This window comes from Danio rerio, chromosome 8 (genome assembly GCF_049306965.1).
Source record: "Danio rerio strain Tuebingen ecotype United States chromosome 8, GRCz12tu, whole genome shotgun sequence".
Lineage (NCBI taxonomy): Eukaryota > Metazoa > Chordata > Actinopteri > Cypriniformes > Danionidae > Danio > Danio rerio.
This window is the reverse complement of record NC_133183.1, coordinates 21,540,691-21,564,179: the sequence shown is the minus strand read 5'-3', so window position 1 is coordinate 21,564,179 and position 23,489 is coordinate 21,540,691. Positions and strand designations below refer to the sequence as shown.

Here is a 23,489-nt window from a genome sequence, read left to right as displayed (position 1 = left end):
CACAACTACAGTGCTCAGTATAATTTAGTACATTTTAAAAATGAATATTTTTATCCACTTCTCAGTGAACATAAGCAATGTATTTTGGTGCATTTAAACAAAACTAATTTATTAAACAGATATAATTATTAAAATAATATTTTAGTCACCAAACATCTTTAGAAATTGAAAGATAACACAATTCAAGCTAAATATTGCAAGAACAATTAAAACCTACAAAATTTCAACTAAATTTAATTTAAATGTATATGCACAAATATAATATTGTATAGCTTCTATTAATATATGAATTTAAAAAATAGATTTGTAAGGGGTATACTTATGTTTGCTAAGCACTGTACCTACAAACATACGTTTTTTTAACAATAACTTTCTAGTTGAACTTGGTAGTTTGTTTGTTTTTTTCTTGAGTAAACACACTCAGGGTTTCTGCAGGTTTCTGAAAATCTAATTTAGGACTTTTTATGACCCTTATGAATAAAAATTTAGACTTATACAGGGCTAAAGACTAGGATTTTGTTTCTAGAGACCAGGTTACTTCTGTAAATAGTTTTTTTTATTAATGGAAAATCACATAAAGAGATGTGTTGCTTTAGTTTTTTCCTATAGGGAATTTAATTTTGGGGCGATGCAGTGGCGCAGTAGGTAGTGCTGTCGCCTCACAGCAAGAAGGTCGCTAGGTCGAACCTCGGCTCAGCTGGCATTTCTGTGTGGAGTTTGCATGTTCTCCCTGCCTTCGCATGGGTTTCCTCCGGGTGCTCCGGTTTCCCCCACAGTCCAAAGACATGCAGTACAGGTGAATTGGGTAGGCTAAATTGTCCGTAGTGTATGAGTGTGTGTGTGAATGTGTGTGTGGATGTTTCTCAGAGATGGGTTGTGGCTGGAAGGACATCCGCTGCGTAAAAACTTGCTGGATAAGTTGGCGGTTCATTCCGCTGTGGCGACTCCGGATTAATAAAGGGACTAAGCCGACATGAAAATGAATGAATGAATGAATGAATGAATGAATGAATGAATGAATTTAATTTTGGAGAATTTGCTGCAAAATGTCTGACTGCTGTGAATTGTATGCCTTTGCAATAAAAAAAAAGTTAAATATAAAAAAAATAGGTTTTGAGGTTATGGGAATATTTCAGTGAATTTAAGACTTTTTAAGGGTTCAAATTTTGTATTTGAATTTTGAGACCCCATAGACATTCTGCACACAAACATTTAATGTCAGACATAAAAACAATCCACATCCAGTCAAACAGACATGCTGTGAAAATAAAATTAATTGGTACTTTTTGTTAACCTTTAAAACATTTGAATAAAAATAAACAAATAAAAATAAAATACAATAAATAAAATAAAATAAAATAAAATGAAAAAATCCGCAATCAGGCATTGCAGAAGAGGGCCTGCACTGAATGTGAGCATATGGAATAGACCTGGTGCGGAGAGATATCAGTCACCCGAGATTGACCTTTTTCCCTCTCGCTTTCTCTCGTCTCGTGCTCTTTTCATAGAGCGAGTACAAACAGAATAACCAAGAGGAAAGAAAGAAAGAAAGAAAGAAAGAAAGAAAGAAAGAAAGAAAGAAAGAAAGAAAGAAAGAAAGAAAGAAAGGTAACCAAGCACAAAAACCAGACTATAAAACTAGAATGGGGTGATGCAGTTAAAGGAGGTGGAAAAATAGAGGAAGAACGTCCACTCGTTCATGCCAAGAAAAGCATGTTGAACTGAATTAGGACAATAAGATTGACAGAGCGCAGGAAGAAGAACAGCAGAGGGTGAGAGAGTTGGCTCTCTTTAAGCACATACCCGTTGCCTGCCATCTGGACCAGTGTTCATAACCCAGCTTAAAACAGAAGGACTCTTCTGGGATCCGATTCCTTTTCATCCTGCTGCTTCTCAAAGCAGATTCCGGTTCAGCGCTTCTGACCTGTGATACTGCAGCGTGGGGTAAACGGTAAAACTACGGTCACTACTGGAGATTTAAGAAAAGCATAAGCACAAGACTGAGGGGAAAAAAGAAAAAAAGTGTGCTTGGGATGAACTAACAGTTTCTTTTTAAATTGAGAAATGATTGCTAAATTAAGTGTTTTTGATTATTTTCTTGAGTCTTTAAGATGTGAGTAATTTTTTATGCGGTAAAATATTTACAATTTTTTGCATATATATAATATACAGTTGAAATCTTAATTATTAGCCCCCTTTAAATATTTATTCTTTGTTTAATATTTTCCAAATGATGTTTAACAGAGCAAGGTAATTGTCACAGTATGTTTAATAATATTTTGTCTTCTGGAGAAAGTCTTATTTGTTTTATTTTAGTTAGAATAAAAGCAGTTTTAAATATTTTTAAAAAACCATTTTAAGCCCCTTTAAGCTGTATTTTCCGATAGTCAACAGAGCAAACCATCATTATACAATCACTTCATTAATTACTCTATACTGCCTAGTTAAGCCTTTTAAATGTCACTTTAAGCTGTATAGAAGTGTCTTGAAAAATATCTAGTAAAATATTATGTACTGTCATCATGGCAAAGATAAAATAAATCAGCTATAGGAAATGAGTTTTTAAAGCTATTATGTTTAGAAATGTGTTCAATCTCTCTGTTAAATAGAAATTGCGGGAAAAAAATAAACAGGGAGGCTAATAATAATGACTTCAACTGTATATATATAATAAAATAATATTGACAATTATGGTCCAGTAGAGCTATGGAGATCACTTAAAAATCCAGTCACTCATTTTTATTTGTAGTTAAATGTTTGAGTAAAATACTTTTTTTGTGTGTGTAAGTTTATTTAAACTGATGAAAATAAAATAAAATAGAATGTTTTCATTTAGATAACTTTATTTGGAGTAAAATAATATAAATAAAATAAAAATAAAATAAGTGCCATGTTTTCAGACATACATGTACTCATATTTGAAACAAAACAATATTAAATTCTTTTTACCAACAATATTTTGTGGAACAAACCTGATTTTTAAATCACAACTAATTAATGTTGTCATTTCTGAAACAAACGCTCCAAAATTAAAGGATTTGTATCTAAAGTTCATAAGAAATGTTGTCAGACATGTACAGTTGAAGTCAGAATTATTAGCCCCCCTGAATTTTTAGCCTTCCTGTGTTTTTTTCCCCAATTTCTGTTTAACGGAGAGAAAAAAGTTTTTCAACACATTTTTAAACATAATAGTTTTAATAACTCATTTCTAATAACTGATTTATTTTATCTTTGCCATGATGACAGTAAATAATATTTTACTAGATATTTTTAAGACACTTCTATACAGCTTAAAGTGACATTAAAAAGCTTAACTAGGGTAATTAGGTTAACTAGGCAGATTGGGATAATTAGGCAAGTTATTGTATAATGATGGTTTGTTCTGTAGACTATCAGAAAAAAATATAGTTTAAAGGGGCTAATAGATTTGACCTTAATTTTTTTTTTTTTTTTTTTTATGAAAACTGCTTTTATTCTAGCCAAAATAAAACAAACAAGATTTTCTCTAGAAGAAGAAATATTATCAGACATACTGTGAAAATTTCCTGACTCTGTTGCATCATTTTGGAAATATTTAAAAAAAGAGAAAAATTATATTATATTATATTATATTATATTATATTATATTATATTATATTATATTATATTATATTATATTATATTATATTATATTATATTATATTGCATTACATTACATTACATTACATTACATTATATTAAGTTTGAATCTTGAGAGTGGTATTGAAAATCAGAAATGCGTGACAAGAAAAAAAAAAACGGCATTTTCTTTTACCTGCTTCAGAGTTTTTTTCTTTTTCTTTCCCAGCTCGTTTCCTGCCACTGCTGCCCATCAATCTGCCTGGGCCACAATAGTGTGTGACAGAGGCGGGCAGGACCGCAGGGGAAGACAAACATTGGTGGACACACAACTCGCTTCCTCTTCCCTCCCGTCATGACACTCAGTAAGGGCTCTGCCACACTGCCGGCCTCCCTCCTGCTCCACGGCACATCCTCTGTGCACACAAATACCCAGAAAAAACTTCCTGCCCTACAGTCCAACATATGAGCAGTAATAAAACAACAAAAAAGACTTTATGTTTTTTTTGTTGTTTGTTTGTTTAGTTTTTTGCTGCATGCCCAAATTACTTATTTAAATAATGAGCTGAAACAAGACATTTCTTTAATATGGTTGACAGTTTATTTAGTTCATCTATTTCTATTTTAAAAAATGAGTTCACTGCAGCATTTTGTGATGGGAGTACATGAATAATTTTATGCAAGGAGTTTCAAGTCAGTTTAAAATAAAATAAGTTCAATGGACTCATAAGGTTAATTTGATTCAGCTTAAAATTTTAAAGCAAGCAGAATTTTTTAAAGTGCAGTTTAGAGCTGCACAATATATCGTTTCAGCATCGATGTTGCAATGTGAGCATTCGCAATAGTCACATCTCAAGATTTGCAATGTTGAGTTTGTGTTATAATTCATCATTCGCATGCGTTTATGATGCCTATGATTATATAATGATTTTAAAAGCATTTAGACATTGAAATTGTACCATTTGTGACCATAACTATGATTAATTTGATTGAATTATTTTTATCATTCAGTTACTGTACTTAAATACAGATAAACTCGGGAAATGATAAAACACTTTGTTTCAATTGCATCTTTTTCTTGATTATATTTAAAGATAGTTATGCATGAAAATACTCACAACACATACAAATAAAAAAAAATGCACTGCAAATCTGGCATCAGTACTGGCTAATACAATGTATATGCACAAACATAATATTGTATTGCTTCCTATTAAAAATATTACTTTAAAAGAGAAATTTGTGAGGGGTGTACTTATCTATGCTGAACACTGTAAATATTGACAAAAAGTGTCATCTTAACTGAAAGACTTGATAGTTAAATCTTCACTCGTTTGGAGGATTTTGAAGAGTTTCCAAGAAGGTATTTAAGAACCATATTAACAACAACAACACAATTTGTTGCTTCAGTCAATAAGCAGAATCTTTGCTAATGCCAGTTCTGAGATCAATCTCTCTTTAATTGCCCCAGTCATATGGTACATATACAAACATCATCAAATTAGTTGTTCATTCTTGTTGTCCAACTTAAATGGATATTTCAACTCAAAATGAAAATGTACTCACTATTACTCGTCCTCAATGAATTCAAACCTTTTAGTTATTTTTTTTCTGTCAACCCTACAAATTACACTAGGGCTGCACAATATAAAAGAAAAATCTAGCATTGCGATATATTTTTATTTTGCGATATACATTGCAATACAAATACAATTTCATCAGATGACTTACTAATAAGTACTGTTAGATTAATTGGGATGATTCTGCAGTGTGAGCGCATCTCCATAAAATCTAATAAACAATCAATTAAATATTTGTGGACACAATTTTGTTGTTGTCTGTGTTTCTGTATTTGCATGTTTTGTGAGTATTTTCATGCATGTGTTTAGTCAGAGATGGATGAATTGTTTAACATATTAAAAAAATCTATAAAATCTAACAAACAATCTGCCTAATAATGAGATACTAGCTGTTTTAATACTCATAAATTATGATTTTATTCTACATCCCTAACCCTATCTATATCTAAACCCAACTACTACCCCACTAACTATCAATAAGCAGTAAATTTGTTGGTTTAAAGCGTTAGCAGAAAACCAAATACTATGGAACTCAGTGTTTACCAGTTTCCAGCTTTCTTCAGAATAACTCCTTTTGTGTTCAACAGAAGAAAGAAACTCAAACTGGTTTATGACTGGTAAAGGGTGAGTAAATGATGACAGTATTGTCAGTTTTGGGTTGATTGCTTCAACAAGAATAAACTGTGCTTAAGATGAACTCGCAAGATAATTCCATTCAATCTTGTTTCAAAATTAATTTTGCTTTTAGTTTCCATTTGACTGCATTAAGTTGAACTATAGCACAATTCAAATGTGTGGAAATGTGCATCCTAATCATATTAAGTTACACCAATGACTTCTTTTTTGGAGTGCAGAAGACCTTTTATCCATTGATCAGGTTGTGACTCTGTTTGTGAGCCGTATACATACATCCAACACTCCAGGTTCAAACGCATATGCAAACGGCATGATATGGAGAGACCCTGTTGCAATTATATTATTTTCACTCGAGCTTCTTTCCTCCCGCAGCCCTGAGATGTCCTTTCATTCTGCTCTCTCTCTCACTCAGCATCTGTTACATCTAAACAGCCCCACTTAACCTCATCTCTGTCACTTTCTCCGCCGGCAGCATGCACATACACACAGAGGGGCATACTTTCTCCCAGCTCCCTCAACAATGCATTCATGACAGAAAAGGAGAGGAGAAATCCTTAGTAAAATTACTGGAGGACATTAATCATTAGGGCAGATTATAAGCAGCCCCTGTGCTGCCAGATGCTTCTCTGTTTGAGCCTCTGCTCTGCAATCTCAGGGCACTTCACCTCCGCTGCTGCTGCCTCTCAGGGAGGACGGCCATTGTTTCTGGGCAGCTTTTATTTCTTTATTCCTAACATTTTTTAAATAAGGCGCATTAGAGAGGTCTCATCATCTTTTCCCGCTTTTCAGCCCTCCTCAGCTTTGAACTTGGGGGCTGAAAACCACAACCCACTTCAGAACCTTTAGCCCTGTGTGGCCACAACACACACACACGTATATATGCACATGCACAAACCCACACATACACCACAAAAGACTTGTTCCTCCATAACATGGTGCTTCAGGGCTGAAAAATAGTCCTAGGAAAGGTTCTCTAAAGGCAACAAAAGGCTAAGGGGAATATAACTACACATGCACGCGCACACACACACACACACACACACACACACACACACACACACACACACACACACACACACACACAAGGCTCTCTTAAAGGATTAGGGTATGAGAAGCAGTATTTAGGACTAAAACCACTAAAGTAGGGTTACTACCTTAGAAACTCTCTGTAGGAGTGATAAGTAGTCTCCACCTCCTCTCTCCTTTGGTTGTGCGAAATTGAGTTGCTGTAGTAATAGTGGTGCTCCACGGCTCCTGTGCTGTTTGGTGATGCGGGGAAAGTATTTTAGTGATTGCATGTTGCACACGATGGGCTCATACCTGTCGGCTGTGTGCACAAACAGACAAAATCATAGGTAAACAGAGAGTCAACGCAGAGAGTCAACAAATATTGCACATATGTGGTCAAGGGGAAAAAAGGGCAGAAAGAAACGCATCATCTGCTCTTTGTTGAATTGAATTTAGCACATGTGTGCAACGAATCATGCCCCACCGCCCATGATAATGGCATGACTGTGCACAAGATTTAAGAAAGTGGATGAAGAATGTTTATATTTCCCTTAGGAAATGATAACCGTTAAATAATTTATCAATGAAAATAAGTTGATGTCTAATAAATTTAGTGTAGTGGTTACAAAACAGGAATTTGTAAATAGTTTGCGTATCAGACTTATATTAAACACATATTACAAATGTAATTATATAATAATTAATGCTTTATATAATTATTAATTAAATATATTCCCAAGAGATGTTTAATACAGCAAATAAATTTTCACCATATTACCGAGAATATTTTTTCTACTGGGGAAAGTTTCTTTTGTTTTAGTTAGACAGGAATCAAAGAAGTTAGAGGCAGTTATTTTAAAAACTATTTTTAAGGTCAATATTATTAGCCCCTTAAGATTTTTTGTTAATAATTACCCACAGAACCACTGCTGTCCAATGACTTGCCTAATTGACCTAACTTGCTTTAGCCTAACTAACCTATTTTAACCTTTAATTTGCACTTTAAGCTGATTAAGTATCTTGCAAAATAACTAATAAAATATGTACTGCTGTCATGTCAAAGGCTAAAGAAATTCACTTAAATTTATTAAATCACTTTTAATAAATGCATCCCAAAATTTCTGGTAAATCCTTCTAAATATTTTTTTGAAGTTAAAAGGAAAATTTCAAAGGAGGGCTAAATTTTATTGTGCAAATTATATGATATACGATAATGATACACTTGTATGCTTGGTAAAATGCACTAGTATCCTTCAAACGACAACTAAAAACTCATCTCTTCAGAGAACACCTGAACCCCAGTGAATAATACCAAAACCTCCAGAAGCACACACTCTCTCTCTTTCTCTCTCTCTATCCCTCTCTCGCTCCCAAAAAAAAAAAAAACTCCTACTCTATCACTAAATTCTCCGAACACAAACAAGTTACTTGCTGCTTGAATCGCTGAACAACTCAACTGTAAGTCGCTTTGGACAAAAGCGCCTGCTAAATGTAAATTTAATGAACTATCCATTTTCAAATGTTGTTGCTTAAAAAATATATATGCTTTTTATCAATCTATATACATTTTTTCTTGTGTAGCCAGTCTTTACACTGATGGCTGAAGCCAGAGTTTTTTTTTATTGGTGATTGGCTGAGACATATACTGTATAAAACAAAAAAAAGTAAAATGTAAAAATACATTGAACTTTTTACATGGTCAGACAGCCTATTTTGGTATCTGAATTATATAAAATCCACAAAGTTAATTAACATGCATAGAAAATATATTAAATGCAGGCACAAAGATACCCAAACTAGGGCACGTGGGCCAAAGTTTGCCTATATAGCCTTTGATTTGGCCCACCATCCCGTCTGAGAATGATGGGCATGATTTGAAATTGTAATTTCAAATCTAATGTAACTTTTACTTTGTTTTATCGTTAAAAGCTAACTGAAATTAAATGTTTCAGTTAAATAGTGTAAATTATTTAGATTTTGTTTAAATGTACATACTGTCAGCTGATGGATAGAGGACAATGCTGAGTCTTCAAATCAAGGAAAAGGCAGATTCTGCTTGACTAGTCTAATCAGCATTGAACTCCTCCACTAGTTACTGTCAATGTTTTTATTGCAATGAGTTATCATTTTAAATGGTATACTGCATTATTTAATACAAGTTAAAGCCATGTTTTTAATTTATTTTTAAATATTGTTAAATAAATTAGGAAATAATGTCAACTTTAATGTAATTTAGTCTGATATACAGTATTTCATCCCACGGCTCATAATGATATTTGGTTTTTGACCCTTTATATAAAAAAGTTTGGGTACCCCTTTGCAAGCAGCTTCTACTTTAATGTTTCACTAACTTGTTTTGAAATAAAATATCTAAATATGGTCAAATAAATGTCTGATGGTCACGGAGCATAAACTTACTAAAATATCTAAAGAAAAAGGTGATCATTTATTCATTTTCTTTCAGATTACTCTCTTATTTATCAGTGGTCGCCACAGCAAAATGAACCACCACACTGTAAAACCCAACAGTCAACTTTATCAAATGAAACGAGAGAAGTTAACTCAAAATTGACTGAATGTTAATTCTACTCGCTAGAAAAAAAGTTTTGACTCAGTGTTGAAGGTAATGAGTTAATTAAATACCTCAATATTTTAACTTAAATGGAGTAAGTTCACAGTACTCATATAGATTAGTTTTTTTAACTCAAATGTTTGTAGAAATCAGCTTACGCAGTTGGTTTGAGTTCTCTTCATTGATTGGGTTTTACTATGCTCAAATTGCTTTGTTTACTCAAATGGAATAAGTTTACAGTACTCATTAGGATTAGTTTTTTGAACTTACAGTAAATGGTTGGTTGCAATCGGCTTCCTCAAATGGTTTGAGTTACCTTAACTTATTGGGATTTACAGTGCATAAGTGATCATGTTGCATTTTATTATAGTGTGAAATGTTTAAAAAACATTTAAAAACATCTTACTGATGAATCTGTAAAACCATGCCGTTTAAGGATAATGGCAAAATATACATATTTGATATGTAATAACCTAATTAGTAGTATTTTGGGGCTACTGTGATGCCTAAATATAATGTTTTAATATGTAATTTCTTTGTATATACACTTCTTTGTAGTTTCATCTGCAAATAATGTTAACATTACACATTATAAAATATTAATAATAAATCTGCTTTTTTTTTATTTTGATGCTTGAAACCCCCTTTTTGTCTTTGACCCATATATACTTTCACCATGTTTGTTATTCTATAAATGTGTATAGAGAGAGCTCTTTTTCACTTGTTCCAGAACATTTGATTTGTGGATTCGCTTCGGCTGGCTGGGGTGTAGAAGAGGGATGACCAACAGGAGCATGGGGGAAGACCTGTCCCAAAATGTGCAAATCGTTTCCCCTTCTCATTTCCTCTCCTGCGCATAGATTTACAAATGTGAGCATAATGACAGTAAATCCATTCAGATAGTGTAACAATCCTGTTCATTTAAAGAATTAGCATGGTGCACAGCATAGAATCCTGAAAGAAAAAATAGCAGGAGAGGACACATTTGGACAAGTGTTAAACACTATGGTGCAACAAATCTGGATTACCTAGTATTGTTTAGCACATCACATACACTCTCTCTTTCTCTCTCTCTCTCACACACACACACACACACACACACACACTCATTACCTCACACCACTATACCATATAGAGTGGGGTTGGGGAAATGTGCTTGAGAGCGGTGGAACATTAAGTGTTTCAAGTCACCCGGTGAACTCAAATCTATTGTGCCCGTATGCTGGCCCATATCTGGGAGACAGGGGGTTCTGCTATGACAGGGTCCCACAAAGGTAGAACTAAGAGAGTGAAGTGCAAAGAGGCTTCTTCCTGCGCTCTCTGCCCGCTGCCTCTTCAGTGGAGTATGTTCTTTGGTATGTGTTGCTCCCCAGCCATTGTATATCTGTGCTCTCAATGGCCTTATCTCAGTGGTGTGGCATCTGGCCAGTAGTTTTAACGCAATAACACTTAAATTGCAAGCAACATGTTGTTGTTGCAACTCCATACACCCAAAGCCATAAGTTTGCAGAGATAATGGATTTTTTTATTTATTTGTTTTATATTGTAATTCAGTATTTTTTTCCTATTCTAAAAGATATGGGTAGTTGCAGTCTAAATTTGAATCATACAGGGCAAAAAAACTTTTTTTTAAATATATTTATCTTAATCAAATTTGTTTTAACAAATAGTTTGATAATCATTTGTTCAAGCCTAGGCTAAACATTTTGGGTTAGTGCAACCCAAATAAAAAAATATGGGAAAAACAATGACAAACACAACTTCTGAGAAAATCCAACCAGTTGGATTTAACATCTACAAATTTTTATTGCACAAATTTTATTTCATGATCTCACCACTAAAAAGTAATAGCTCTTTTAAGAATAGTCTATAGGCTATTTCAATAGGGCCATGTCATTGGCCCATGACCATTTTCTTCTTATTATCAAACTACAGCATAACTGTAACAAGAGGCAATTCAATCATAACTTAATGTTAAAACAGCTCATAACATTACTGATCAATGTGTGGCTGTTTTTTGGATTCTCAGAAGATATAGAAATAAAAAATGTAAAACAAGAAACACACTGGGACCATTGTTTTTTTGTTTACATATCTCAAAATGGTCTATTAAAAAACGGCATGACTGAGAATGGTCCATCAAAGCTTTTATTTTTTAAAAAGTGAGTGCATAGCATTAAGACCATGCTCACATATATGACAATAAATAAGGGTTATGTGTAGCCAACTTGCTTTGGTTCTATTATTCTGTACTTTGTTAAATAGAGAGCATTTTACTCAACATTTTGAAATAGCTTATCAGCATATACAGTATAGCCTATATATTTTATTACCACCACATACAGATTAATATCAAAAGTAAAATTTACTGTCACATTATTTAAATATTGAATTTGAATAAAATTGTATTTTACAAAAAAAAGACTATTATTTGTACTGTGACATTAGACCAGGAGTATTTCAGCTTGCTCATGTGACGTTCTTTAGAACCCTTAAAGCCAAAAAAGTTATTAAGATATTGGATCACTAATGTTTTTGTGTTGTTCCTCTAGGGCTCGTTACCATCCGTGTCGTGAGGCGCAGCCGGCCCGGGAGAGAGAGCGTGAGAGGGGACAGTCGTCTCAGGAGGGAGCGAGAGGCAGGAGCAGAGAGGGAGTTCGACGCGGAAGACACGGACTGGCTGTTTGATGGCCATTCCAGCTGAACAAACAAAACACCCCAAAACACGACGAACCTGGGAGTTGAAAATATGTGCGGGTCTGCTACGAGGTCAGATTCCTAACCGTATCTAATTCAATTTTACAAACTGTAAGAAAACACAAGAGTTCACTGGAGCATCGATCTACTTACAAACAACGCACACACTGAGTTAAACAAAAACACGGCGCTTTTATCTGTTATCAACAAGCATCAAATCAACGGGTCAATTGGTTTTGAAACAAGTTCATTTGCGTAACGCTTACAGTTCCGAAAAAACAAATGTGTTGAACCCAAATATTGTGATTGTCCGTCTCGCTTTTTGACACACAAGTCTCCTCGAGGGGTTCCCGCCACAGTGTCAGTAGCCAGGAGAGGCTCTCGCGCGCGCACGCGGGGAAAAAGCTGCTCGCGCGGTGGTCCGGTCAGCTCTGCTAAAGACATTAGTACTGCGCTCGAGGAGAGCGCGGGAGGCTCATAGACAGCGCTCACTTCTCTAAATAAACATTAGTCTTAAAAAGTTTGGCCCCGCGACCTCTCTCTGATCGCATTTCACTCTGGATAGTAAACTTCATTTTTATCGCGGGACTTTCCCATTCTTTCCGAAAACAGTCTTTGGTTTACGAAGATATGAAATGCCTACACTGACAAAGTTTCTCTTTCACCTGGCCCAGGGATAGACGTGTATCTAATTTCTTTTACTGTGGAAAACGGAGCCTTTAAAAGTGACACGGGAATTAAGTTTTTATTCAAGATGAAAAGGTTTGCATGCTTCATCGTTGAGAAACGTGTTTGGATTAGACCCGAAAACCAAAAGATCATTATTTTGTTTAGACAGACCTCAAAATTTCACACTGAGGGAAAATCTTTCTTTCAGAGTGCTACAGAGAGACTGCATGTGAAATGTTATGCCGTTATCTGAGGCGACTCGACATCCCCACATTTCACTTAAGACTTTTCTTAGGCCCCGTTTACACTAGTGCGTTTTAGTTTTAAAACGGCGTTTTAGAATGAAAACGATCCGCGTCCACACTCGCGTTTTACCCAGCGTTTCTGAACAGCTCTCCGTCCACACCAAAACGCTGAAAACGCACATCACGTGACCACACACACACACTTTGGCAATCGCTGGAGCCCATCTACCCAGATGAGAGCTCTGCTAGTCGGACTTCTCATCAAGCATCTCCCGCTGGATCTAATAATCTCACTATATTTATTAAACGTGATATTTCATTCATCTTGTTGTCTTTATCTAACGACATATTCCCTGACTTTGGTCACTGGAATCTATTACTTGTTCTCAGGTAACGTGTTTTGGCTGAGCGCAAAGATAAGTTAATGATTAATGAAACCACGTAGCCTATTCTGTATATTGACTGATCGCTTGCCTTTATTTCCTATAATGTATAAACTTATTGTATGTTATACTTTTATAATGGCCATTATCGATTATTAAAACTGATATTCAGCAAAAGAGAGGGTATGTTTCGTATTTTCACTGAAATTGAAAGGAGGCAGTTGTTATCGGCTCCGTTTTGTTAAAAATATGCACACAGTGAAGATGACACTCATGCAGCACGACGCCTCAACATTTCTGCTGTCTGTTTAGTTGTTAATATTAAAATAAAAATAGGCAGTTCCTTATATCAAGTTTACATTTTATTGTTGAGAAAGTGAAACAACGTAGCCAAGGTGATGTGAATGAAGTTATAAAGTACACGATTCCCTGTGAAGATTGACACGTGTCCTCGGTATGTTTTCCATATCAAACTGAGAAGAAGAGATGCAGCCTTGATCAAACTTGCGATGTCTGAACTTACACGGAGAAGATTCAGGACTGAACTGTGTGTTAGGCTACTTAATATTGAGGAAAAGCCCCAATCAGAGAGGCGAATGTCTGCAGCCCCGCCTCCGTTTTCAGATGTCTCCGTCTTTCCCCATCCACACTGAGACGGAGCAGCAGCGTTTTAGAATGAAAACGGCCTCTCCAGCGTTTTCGAAACGCTCCGTTTTCGGCGCTCGAGAACTCCGGCGTAGTGTGGACGGATGGCGTAACCGTAGCAAAACTTATGCGTTTTCAAACTAAAACGCACTAGTGTAAACGGGGCCATAGTCTGTCGCTGATAGTTTCTTGGGACTTGCTAAATTGAAAAATCACTATCCTCGTTGCACCCCTCTGTATTTAAATGTCATTTTCTAAATTGGAAAAGTGTTGGAGTTTGTTTAGTTCTTGCTATAAGCGAACCCTAGTTATTATGTGCCTGTGAAAAAGTCATTTTAAGAGCTACTCGATTTGTATGTAATGAATGAAAAAGTGAATAAACCTTTGGGAAAAGACATTCAAATTGTGTACGTTTAGACTGTGTGTGTATTTTTTTTCTTTTTCTTTTGAGAAACTCTGGTATCCTCCGGACCGGATAACGGGAGCATGCTCTCGGACAGACGACAGCTGCCCCTCTCCATCAAACTGAGAGTTTGTAGGTCACAAGTTAAGTCCTCGGCTTCCATAACGCTAACACTAAACCGTCACTAAGCCAGGCTCCGATTCGATGATATCCCCAACACATCTTGAGAGGAGTGTGTGTTTCTGTTTTCTGGCAAACCCAGAAGACGCACGGGAGGATCACTTGGGCATCGTGCCACAGAGACTGTCATTAAACGGACCATACATCACTTTTGTCGAGCGGTCATTTTTAGGTCATATAGAGACGCTATTGTGCTGATCTGATGACAGAACAGATTTGAGATTATTCTTCAGTACTCGCTCATCGCGGTGATGCCCGTGTGTTTCTCTGTGTGTGGGATGGCAGGACAACAGCAGGTGTCCTTCAGTGAGTCTCAATGAGTCGAAGTCGATGGGGCGAACGCTTCCAAAGTTAATATTTTGTTTCAGAGAAGAGGGGAGGCCTGTATCTCTGCTTTATTTACACATTCTAAATTAATTAAGCAGAGGATTCCTCGGTGCGCTAGAAAAACATGGAGGGGGAGATGCTGCGCTGCGGAGGGAGGGTCTAATTTATTGTGGCCGTACATCTCTGCTTCATGCCAGGGTGTCAGGGGACTCGGCCGCCGGCATTCCTTCACAATGAGGACGAGAGCTCCCGTCATGTTTATTTCACCGCTTTAAATGAAAGAGTATGTTAGAGATAGATAGAGAGAGAGAGAGAGAGAGAGAGAGAGAGAGAGAGAGAGAGAGAGAGAGAGAGAGAGAGAAGTTTTAAAAACACAATAGCAAAAGTTGAACGTAGGCCTAATTGTCTGAAATTGAAAGACGATTATAACACAAAACGCAATCACTTCTAGCCATTTTAGGCCTATATATTATAATTATAAAACGTCGACACGGGTTTAGACCTAATTATTTTGAACAACTCACTCCAAATTAATACACAGAAAAAATAGATGCTTTAAAGTACACGTTTGTACCAGATACATCACGGAGATAAATACCTTTCTTAAAATATATAACTAATAAATTGAGCAGTTGCTACTGAACGCACGAACATGCCCATGCGTTCGGCAGCAACTGCTCAATTTAATAAGTTGTGTATTGCGACAGGTGCCCCAGTTTACCTAAGGTTCATGTATCGAAGACCTATATTTTTATCAAATCGCTTTGCAGAATTTTCTAATTATAACCATGGAACTTAATAAGATTTACTCTAGAGCCTTGTAACAATATCTTTATAATATTAGGCATGGTGCAGTATATCAGTCACAAGCACGAATAACAAAGGAAACAATAGGCTACAATAATAGTAATAATAGTAATAATAATAATAATAATTATTATTATTATTATTATTATTATTAACATACATAACAGTAATAACAACAACAAGAATAATTTACCATAACCGACATTATATATTAAAAAAATTTATTATTCACAAAACAATAGGCTAATGCAGCTCAATTACAAATGTAGCTCGAACCATATTTAATATTTTATAAGTTACAATAAATAAATCACTATAATGAATGTTTTAAAAGGCTTGTTGTATGAAACTACAAAAATTATCGCTTCATTTTACAGTTTGAAAATGCGGTTTGCAAAAATAATAATAATAATAAAAAACTTAAAAAAACAAAATTGATGAAAAATGCTTTTATGCATTATTTGTCACAAAATTAAGTGAAAAAATGCATGTTGACACTTATTTTCCATAATTGAATTCCCTATAAATGAAACACCTTGTTATAAAAAAACAATGCATGCGTATTGAGAGAAAGCCATTTCTAAAATGAAAGTGCTGCTAATGTGCCTGTATCATTTCGGCTGAGGAATGATTGAAATATTAATATTCAATTATGCATGAAACAATAAACATTTTTTATGAAACAAGAAATGTATAGCTATACAGTGAAATAAATCTTATTTAAAGAAACCTGCACGTCATCTCTCCCTAAAATAAAAACAATATATAGAATGAATATATAGATTTTTCTATAACTTTTAAAAACATAGACTAGCTTTTACACATTTTTTTTTGGGGGGGGGGGGGGGGGGTGGTCGATCGGATATAATCAGTAGTAAACTTAACCTAAGAACCAAAAATTCAAACCTAATTGTCAACTCAAGTAATTGAAAAGACATTTAACTGCATTGAGATCATATTCAAGCAACATATATCCAGGCTGAAAAAAGGCAGACAAGAAAAGCTGACTACATCGCAAAAAACAAAACAAAAGAACACACAAAACACCGTCCAGAAGTTGTTTTAAAGATATCCGTTTTAAAATTACAGCGATAGATGAGATAAGTAGAGATATGCCTTGCTCTTTGCGAAATCGTGGGTGGTCCCTCATGGTGTAAGTAACGCGCCACACGGAAAAAAATGAAAGCTAAATGAACGGGCAATTAGTGGGATTTAAGGCCGTAACCCATGATTTACACTTTCGATCCGATTAAAGGAGAGTGATGTGATTTCTCATGGAGAGACAAAACAAGACTAAGAAGTACTGAACGTCAAAAGAGAAGATGAACATCCTTTTACACATTAAAGCCCATCTCGCATTTTGTCCCTTTAATCAAGAGCCGATTTTTCTGAAACTTAATTAACCACCACAAATTCATTAGCTGTAAATTATGACATGGCGCAAACACGACCACATGTAAGCAAGTGTGGTTAGGCTGAAGAGATTTTTCTCCTGATTTAATTCATAGGCCGCGATTATAGGCCCTATTTTTTCACTGTGGTAAATACAGATTAAAAGTATATTCTGTGTAATTCTCCTTCCTCTCTGCTCTGTCACCTACGACAAACAAAACATTGTGTTCTTCCTCCCAGTCTTTTTTTTTCACTTGTTGAATAGAGAAGCTCATGACCTCTGCTTTCAAGACAGCCTGGTGTCCCAATATTAACCTTGTATAATAATAATAATAATAATAATAATAATAATAATAATAATAGAAATGGTTGTGAATCTATAATTATAAGAGTATTGGTTTATTATTTAGACTAAGCATCCCCTTTCCCGCCTATTATATTCATGTGAAATTGTAATAATAATTCAGTAATTTACCTATTAAGACAATCTGCAACTAGCACAAAACAAAAATATACAAAATAAAATGTATTTTAAAATAAATCCCACACCCCTAAAACATTTTTATGATATTAAAATATAACTATTATGACAAAAAAAACACTTGACATTTGAAGTCACGCGTATTTGATTGGTGGCTTTGAAAACAGAATTAAATACTACTTTAGCTCTTTTTGTTCTTATGAGATATGACCACATATTTTAGCCTGTTTTTAGATGACACAATTTGTGACGTTTAAAATTAATGGGCTACAACCGCGACCGACATGTTTGCATTTGCTTCAAAAGGATTTGCGGAATTGAAAAGGAGAGAAAAATACGGTGAGTGAGTCAACCCTTCCTTTATCCCCAACAACCAGTTGTCAAAAACACCCCACGAAGCAAATTTACCCATTTACGCAAGCACCGAGTAAATAAAGGCAGCTTTTTCATACCACCTCCTGAACAGTACCGTGCGCTCGGCCAACTCTGAAATGGATTCATCAGTCTGTTTTTCGCTCTACGGTGAATTCCCGCTGCTTCTTTTGTACATGTCTCAAGACAACACAGATGACATGAAAGCGGACAACCGAGAGTCTTTTAAGACGATCGCCTTTCAGAAGTAAATGTGTGTGGCTTCTTTCGCTAGGGACCACTTGCTGGGCGCCCATTCAGGCCTTAGGGACAAGGTCTTCAGTGACAACATCAACAAATGGGCAAAAAGCTGCATTATTGTGGATTAGATTCCAGATGAAAAAAATGCTACCACAAATTAGCAACGAATCCTCAAAAGACTTCGTGGGTATCCATGTAGAACCCTCACATTCAATTATAGGCTTTCAAGCGCTGATGTTCCCATTGCTTTAGCTCTTTGTCATTTGCCAGAAACTGGTCAATTATCAAGGCTCAAAGCGCCACACAAGAGGAAACATGTGCCTTGGACCCTCAGTGTAGTAAATACTGGTGTGAAAATGTCACACATTTAGATTTCTTCACTTTTAAGAACTATTTAATTTAAAGTCTTCACAAATAAAGTACTGACAAAGCAAACAAGACATTTTGTAAAACGTTATTGCTCTTTGACTTTTAAACGTCTTATAGGTCAAGTATATGCATATGTAAAATTAATTGCAATAAACCAAAAACAATGTGGTTAATGTTTTCCTAATTAACATAATTCTTTAAACTTAAAAACGTAGTCTTTAAACCTTAGAGAACATTTGCTAGCTAAGCCAGTAGGCCTGATAAAAATAAAACGAAAAGAAGTTAACCAAAACATCTTGAAAATTCACAAACATTTATTGTCTTGCCATTACAACAAAAAATGACCTATGGACATTGTTTCGTCTCTTTACATATAACAACATTCTTTTTCACAGATAATTCTTTTCAATGGAATAATGAAATATGTAATAACGTATGCACAAGAGTCAGACAGAAAGAGGTAATGCGATTTACACCAAGAACCACATAATCATCTATCAACAGAAATAAAATAAAATTCACCAGAACACTTCTGTTGAGTGAACTAGGGGAAGTGGGACGTTAACCTATGTAATCTATTTACAGCCCCTATTGTCTCTGGCAATGTGCTTTCAAAACAAGTAAATCCTGAGTTTTAAGTCTCGGTACTGACAGTGCTTTTCACAAACTCACAAAATATACAAAACAATAAAATAATTAAAACAATCTTCATTAAGGTCAACCAAAAGAGGAAATTCCATGTCAGTGAGTATAAACTATTTAACTTTTTGGACAAAACGGCAAAGGTCCACTGGCCGTCCAAAGGTGAAATCTTAGCTTACTATTTACATGGACTTACTTTCCTCACTTCAGCCTGTTTCTCTCTTCAAAATCTTACATATTTACAGTTCATAAATATACTTAATTAGCCTTTTCATTTAAGAATTCGGAAACATGAAACGGGCGATATTTTAATCTTGCAAAAGTGTAAATCCTACCTTAGCAAATGACGAAACAACCATATTAAACGGACTGCTGCACTTTCTATTTGTTGCCACTCTAGAAATGGCAATTGTTAAGGCTTGACGTTTTGCTCGAGAAAGTCTGTGTGCCAGGCTGAAGCATCGTTTCCTGCGTTATACTTAAGTGGTTCGTGGCCGAAGCAAGAGTGGGAGTCAGCATGGCTAAGATTTGAGCCTGTCCAGCCGGTTGTGTGGTGTATGGTGAAGCCGGTGAGCTAGCCGCACCAATTATATTGTCTATAGAGAAGGAAGGCCGACTTGGACCATTAGTGTCCGTTTTGAGCGGAGCCAGACCAGGAAGAGTCGGGCTGAGTTGAGGATAGAAAGGCTTTCTTAGCTCGGTACCTAAAAATGAAGGCAAGCTGTGTGGCGTGGAGAAAATCGACGAAGGTGTTGGTAGAGCACAATGTGTGTTTTGGAAAGGGAACGCGCTTCCCGGATGGTGTGGATGATAGGGGTGATGCGCATGGAAATTTTGCAGCTGTAGGCCGTAATTGTAACCGTACGGTCCGTAGCCAAAGCCAGGTAGAAATCCCCCCGCTTCCCTAAGAATCTCATTGGTCTGGTGTCTTTTGAAGCGCTTCCTTCTGCGCAGAAAACTCCCATTGTCAAACATGTCGGCGGACTCTGGGTCGAGGGTCCAGTAATTGCCTTTGCCCGGGTTACCGGGTTCACGGGGTATTTTAACGAAGCAGTCATTTAGAGATAGGTTGTGACGGATGGAGTTTTGCCAAGCGGGAAATTTTTCCCGGTAATAGGGAAACCTGTTGCTGATGAATTCGCAGATCTCGCTGAGAGTTAAACGTTTCTTCGGACTCTGCAAGATAGCCATCGTTATAAGGGCTATGTAAGAATAAGGTGGTTTTACCAATGCATTTTTTCCTGGTTTATCCCCTGTCAACGCACCAGTTCGGCTGTCATCCCGTTGCCCTACTCTGTCAGCCGGACAGTCCAAGCTGCTTTGGCCCGGAGAGATTGCGCCCTCCCCCGCGTTCTGGGATAGATTGTCATCGGAGTCATTGTCCAAGTGAAAACTAAGATGATGGTGAAGATATTTACCCTCTTTCACAATATCCCCGCCAACGACATCGATGTCCACGTCGTCAGACAGAGCAGAACTGTCCGACATGTCCGTTCCCAGAGTCATCCTTAGAGAGTCTTTTTGTCTTCCTCTCTCACGTTCCGTGTCCAGTCTCGAGTAGCTGTGTGAGTCCTCTCAGTCACTTATTTGTTCTGTGACAACAGAACTCCCGTCCTCCAGAAGCCAGTGTTTTCTTCACGTCCTGGAGCCGCATAGAAAATGCACATTAAGAAAGAAAAACACTCGAAAAGGATCAGACCGTGCTCGCATAACACAAACTATCCAGAGCTCAGAGCGCTTTCAAGTCGAACTGGACACTCGGTAGAGACCTGGATTTCCTTTTCATTGAGCGAGTAGTTGTTCCACATCAAGTGCAAACTTTTAGGTCATATGAGTAGCACTAATATGCATTCGGTAACAACTTTCCAGTTTTCATTATTCGAGCATTTGTTTTCGTGTACAGTCGCAGCTCTGTGCGTGAATGAGCCTCCAAGTATACCCCCGCGCGGCTTCCAAAAACTATTTATCCAGGCACCACAATCACGTGATCAGCATGTCAGTAACCAGGAACTACTGGACGTTTACAGCCGAGAAAAGCAGCACAGGAGAGACAGCGAGTACGTGTCGTCAACTCACCCTGTGCTACAATCAGGGATATTCGCTAGAAATTAACTAAAAAATAATAAAAAAAAAAATAATAAAAAAAAACAATAATTGTAATTGTACAGTAAGCACAAAGTGTGCTATATTATCAGGTTTCAACCCGATTTACTTTTTTAAAAGCCAGGTCTTTTTAAACAACAAACAAAAAACTTTGAATAAATCATCTAACATTTTAAAACACAGATTTATTATCATTGTTCAGAGATACTTTTAATAGCATTTCACTGTCAATAAGATCTTAATAAATAACCTTGCCTATATTAGATGAAATGAAATTGTTATTATTTCTTATTGTTATATGCTTTATTAGATAATTTGGAAAAAAATAGACTAATAATAAGGCATATAAAGAGAAAGAAGAAAAGAAAAGAAAAAGAAAGAAAAGCATTCACATATTGTGAATTAAAACGAACTACCATAAATATTTATTCCTTTGCCTAAGCAAGAAATGTAGAATCATAAGAAGTAAATAATCAATATTTTGCTTTAAGAAATGTTTAACAAATTAATGAATGGACATTAAATCATCTGTTATGCTATATGATGTTTAAAATAGGAAGAAAATAGTCTATGCAAGAATAAGGGTAAATATTTTTTTAACATTTATTAAGGCTTAGTTGAAGATACATATTTATTTCATTATGCTTCATTTTTATTTTTTGTAGAAGTTAGCAGTTTATTAACAGCACGAATCAATAAGTTATTAATGGAGGATACTCGACAGGTGGATTGGCTATTTTCATAGTAAATTATGTTTTGGTAAGAATAAGCTTGACTTGTCTATAAATCAAAACGAAATTTGCAAACTCAGCGTTGCTGAAAATTTCTCTGGTTTCTAATGGGTACTATAATGCGTTATTTGTTATAATTATGATTATTTAATTTAATTTCGCCTTTAGCCGCTTTTCACGAGTTTATGTGTTTTGTGAGGAAAGAAACTCGGTTTAGTTTTTTTTTTTGCATAACTAACATACTCTCCTAAAGTATGTAAAAGCACACATATACTTTGCAACTTGCCAAAATTCGTCATTGCTTAATGACAAGCTGAATGGCTCAAGTCGCGGTCATCGAATTGTTCTACATTATGCTTATTCAAACTCCACTGTATCGCGGTGAGATTATAATTCCATAAGATTCGCCAAATTTCAGGCTCTGCCTGCTTTGCGACCATATATTCTTTTGAAAAAATCTATTTTATCCAATTTCCCATAGAATTTATTCTGTTTGGTTAACCGCCTGTTTCTAAATTAAATTAAAGCAGACAAAGAAATATGCATCTCGACAATTAAAAATCTGATGACTCTAAGAGTAGCCAACAAATTTAGAAATATGTAGAATACAGCTAACTGGTAAACATTATTTGAGAAACAAAGTTTTTGAAAGTATAAAAGAAAGACATAAGGTAATAAACGACAAACATGTGTGTCATGAACAGCTTTTAGATACGATGGCGGTGCCAGCAATGTGTGACACTACAGAACAGCTGCCTGTGAGAGTTCAGATACAGAGGTCAAGTTAACACTTCAAGTTCTTGTCTTAGCAAATATTCTACATGACATTTCTGCACTCCATGGCTTAAAATTCTTTAAATTAAATTCATTCATATATTGTTTCATTTTCCCATCTCTGTGTTAAGCGAATACATTTAGTGACACTATTTTTGTTTATTCAACAGACTAAGTCGGAAGTTTATGTCCAGTTCAACATAAATGTCATAGTGCAAACCGCAGGCGATACCCTGAAAAATAACCAGATAATTACCGTCGGGTTTTCGGGCTAAACTGACAAATATGGCTTCCCTTCCTTTTTTTCATTCTTTCCGCTTTTAAGTGGCCTCACCAGTTGATGTATTGAGGACAGACCAACGGAATAAAATGACCCTGCAAAGCATACAGTGGTTTTAAACCCCAATACTGCCACCTAGCGGTAATACTGTGTACGATACATTCTAAAAATTCAAAAGGGGATTTCATATTAATGTAAGTGTGAACTACTATTTTTGATCCTCAAAAGTAAATTTAAGTGACCCTTTTCAACAAGAACTATTTTTTTATTTTCATTTATCAGGGGAACGGTTCCAAATGAAAGCATTTGTGCTAGAAATATTCAATGATTCCTAAAGATTTACTTGAGCCATTGAT

General features: G+C 35.7%; 1 protein-coding gene across 1 annotated transcript; it reads right to left on the bottom strand.

Annotated features, from left to right (window-relative positions):
• Positions 1–18,897: 18,897 nt before the first annotated feature.
• Positions 18,898–21,187, bottom strand: foxd2 (forkhead box D2). The gene has a single exon (NM_131271.2). The coding sequence runs from the start codon at positions 20,749–20,751 to the stop codon at positions 19,642–19,644; it is 1,110 nt and encodes a 369-aa protein (NP_571346.2). The 5' UTR covers positions 20,752–21,187; the 3' UTR covers positions 18,898–19,641.
• Positions 21,188–23,489: the final 2,302 nt, after the last annotated feature.

Excerpts from the sequence above, each read along its gene's own strand:
- foxd2 (NM_131271.2), bottom strand. The coding sequence starts at position 20,751 with ATGACTCTGGGAACGGACATGTCGGACAGTTCTGCTCTGTCTGACGAC.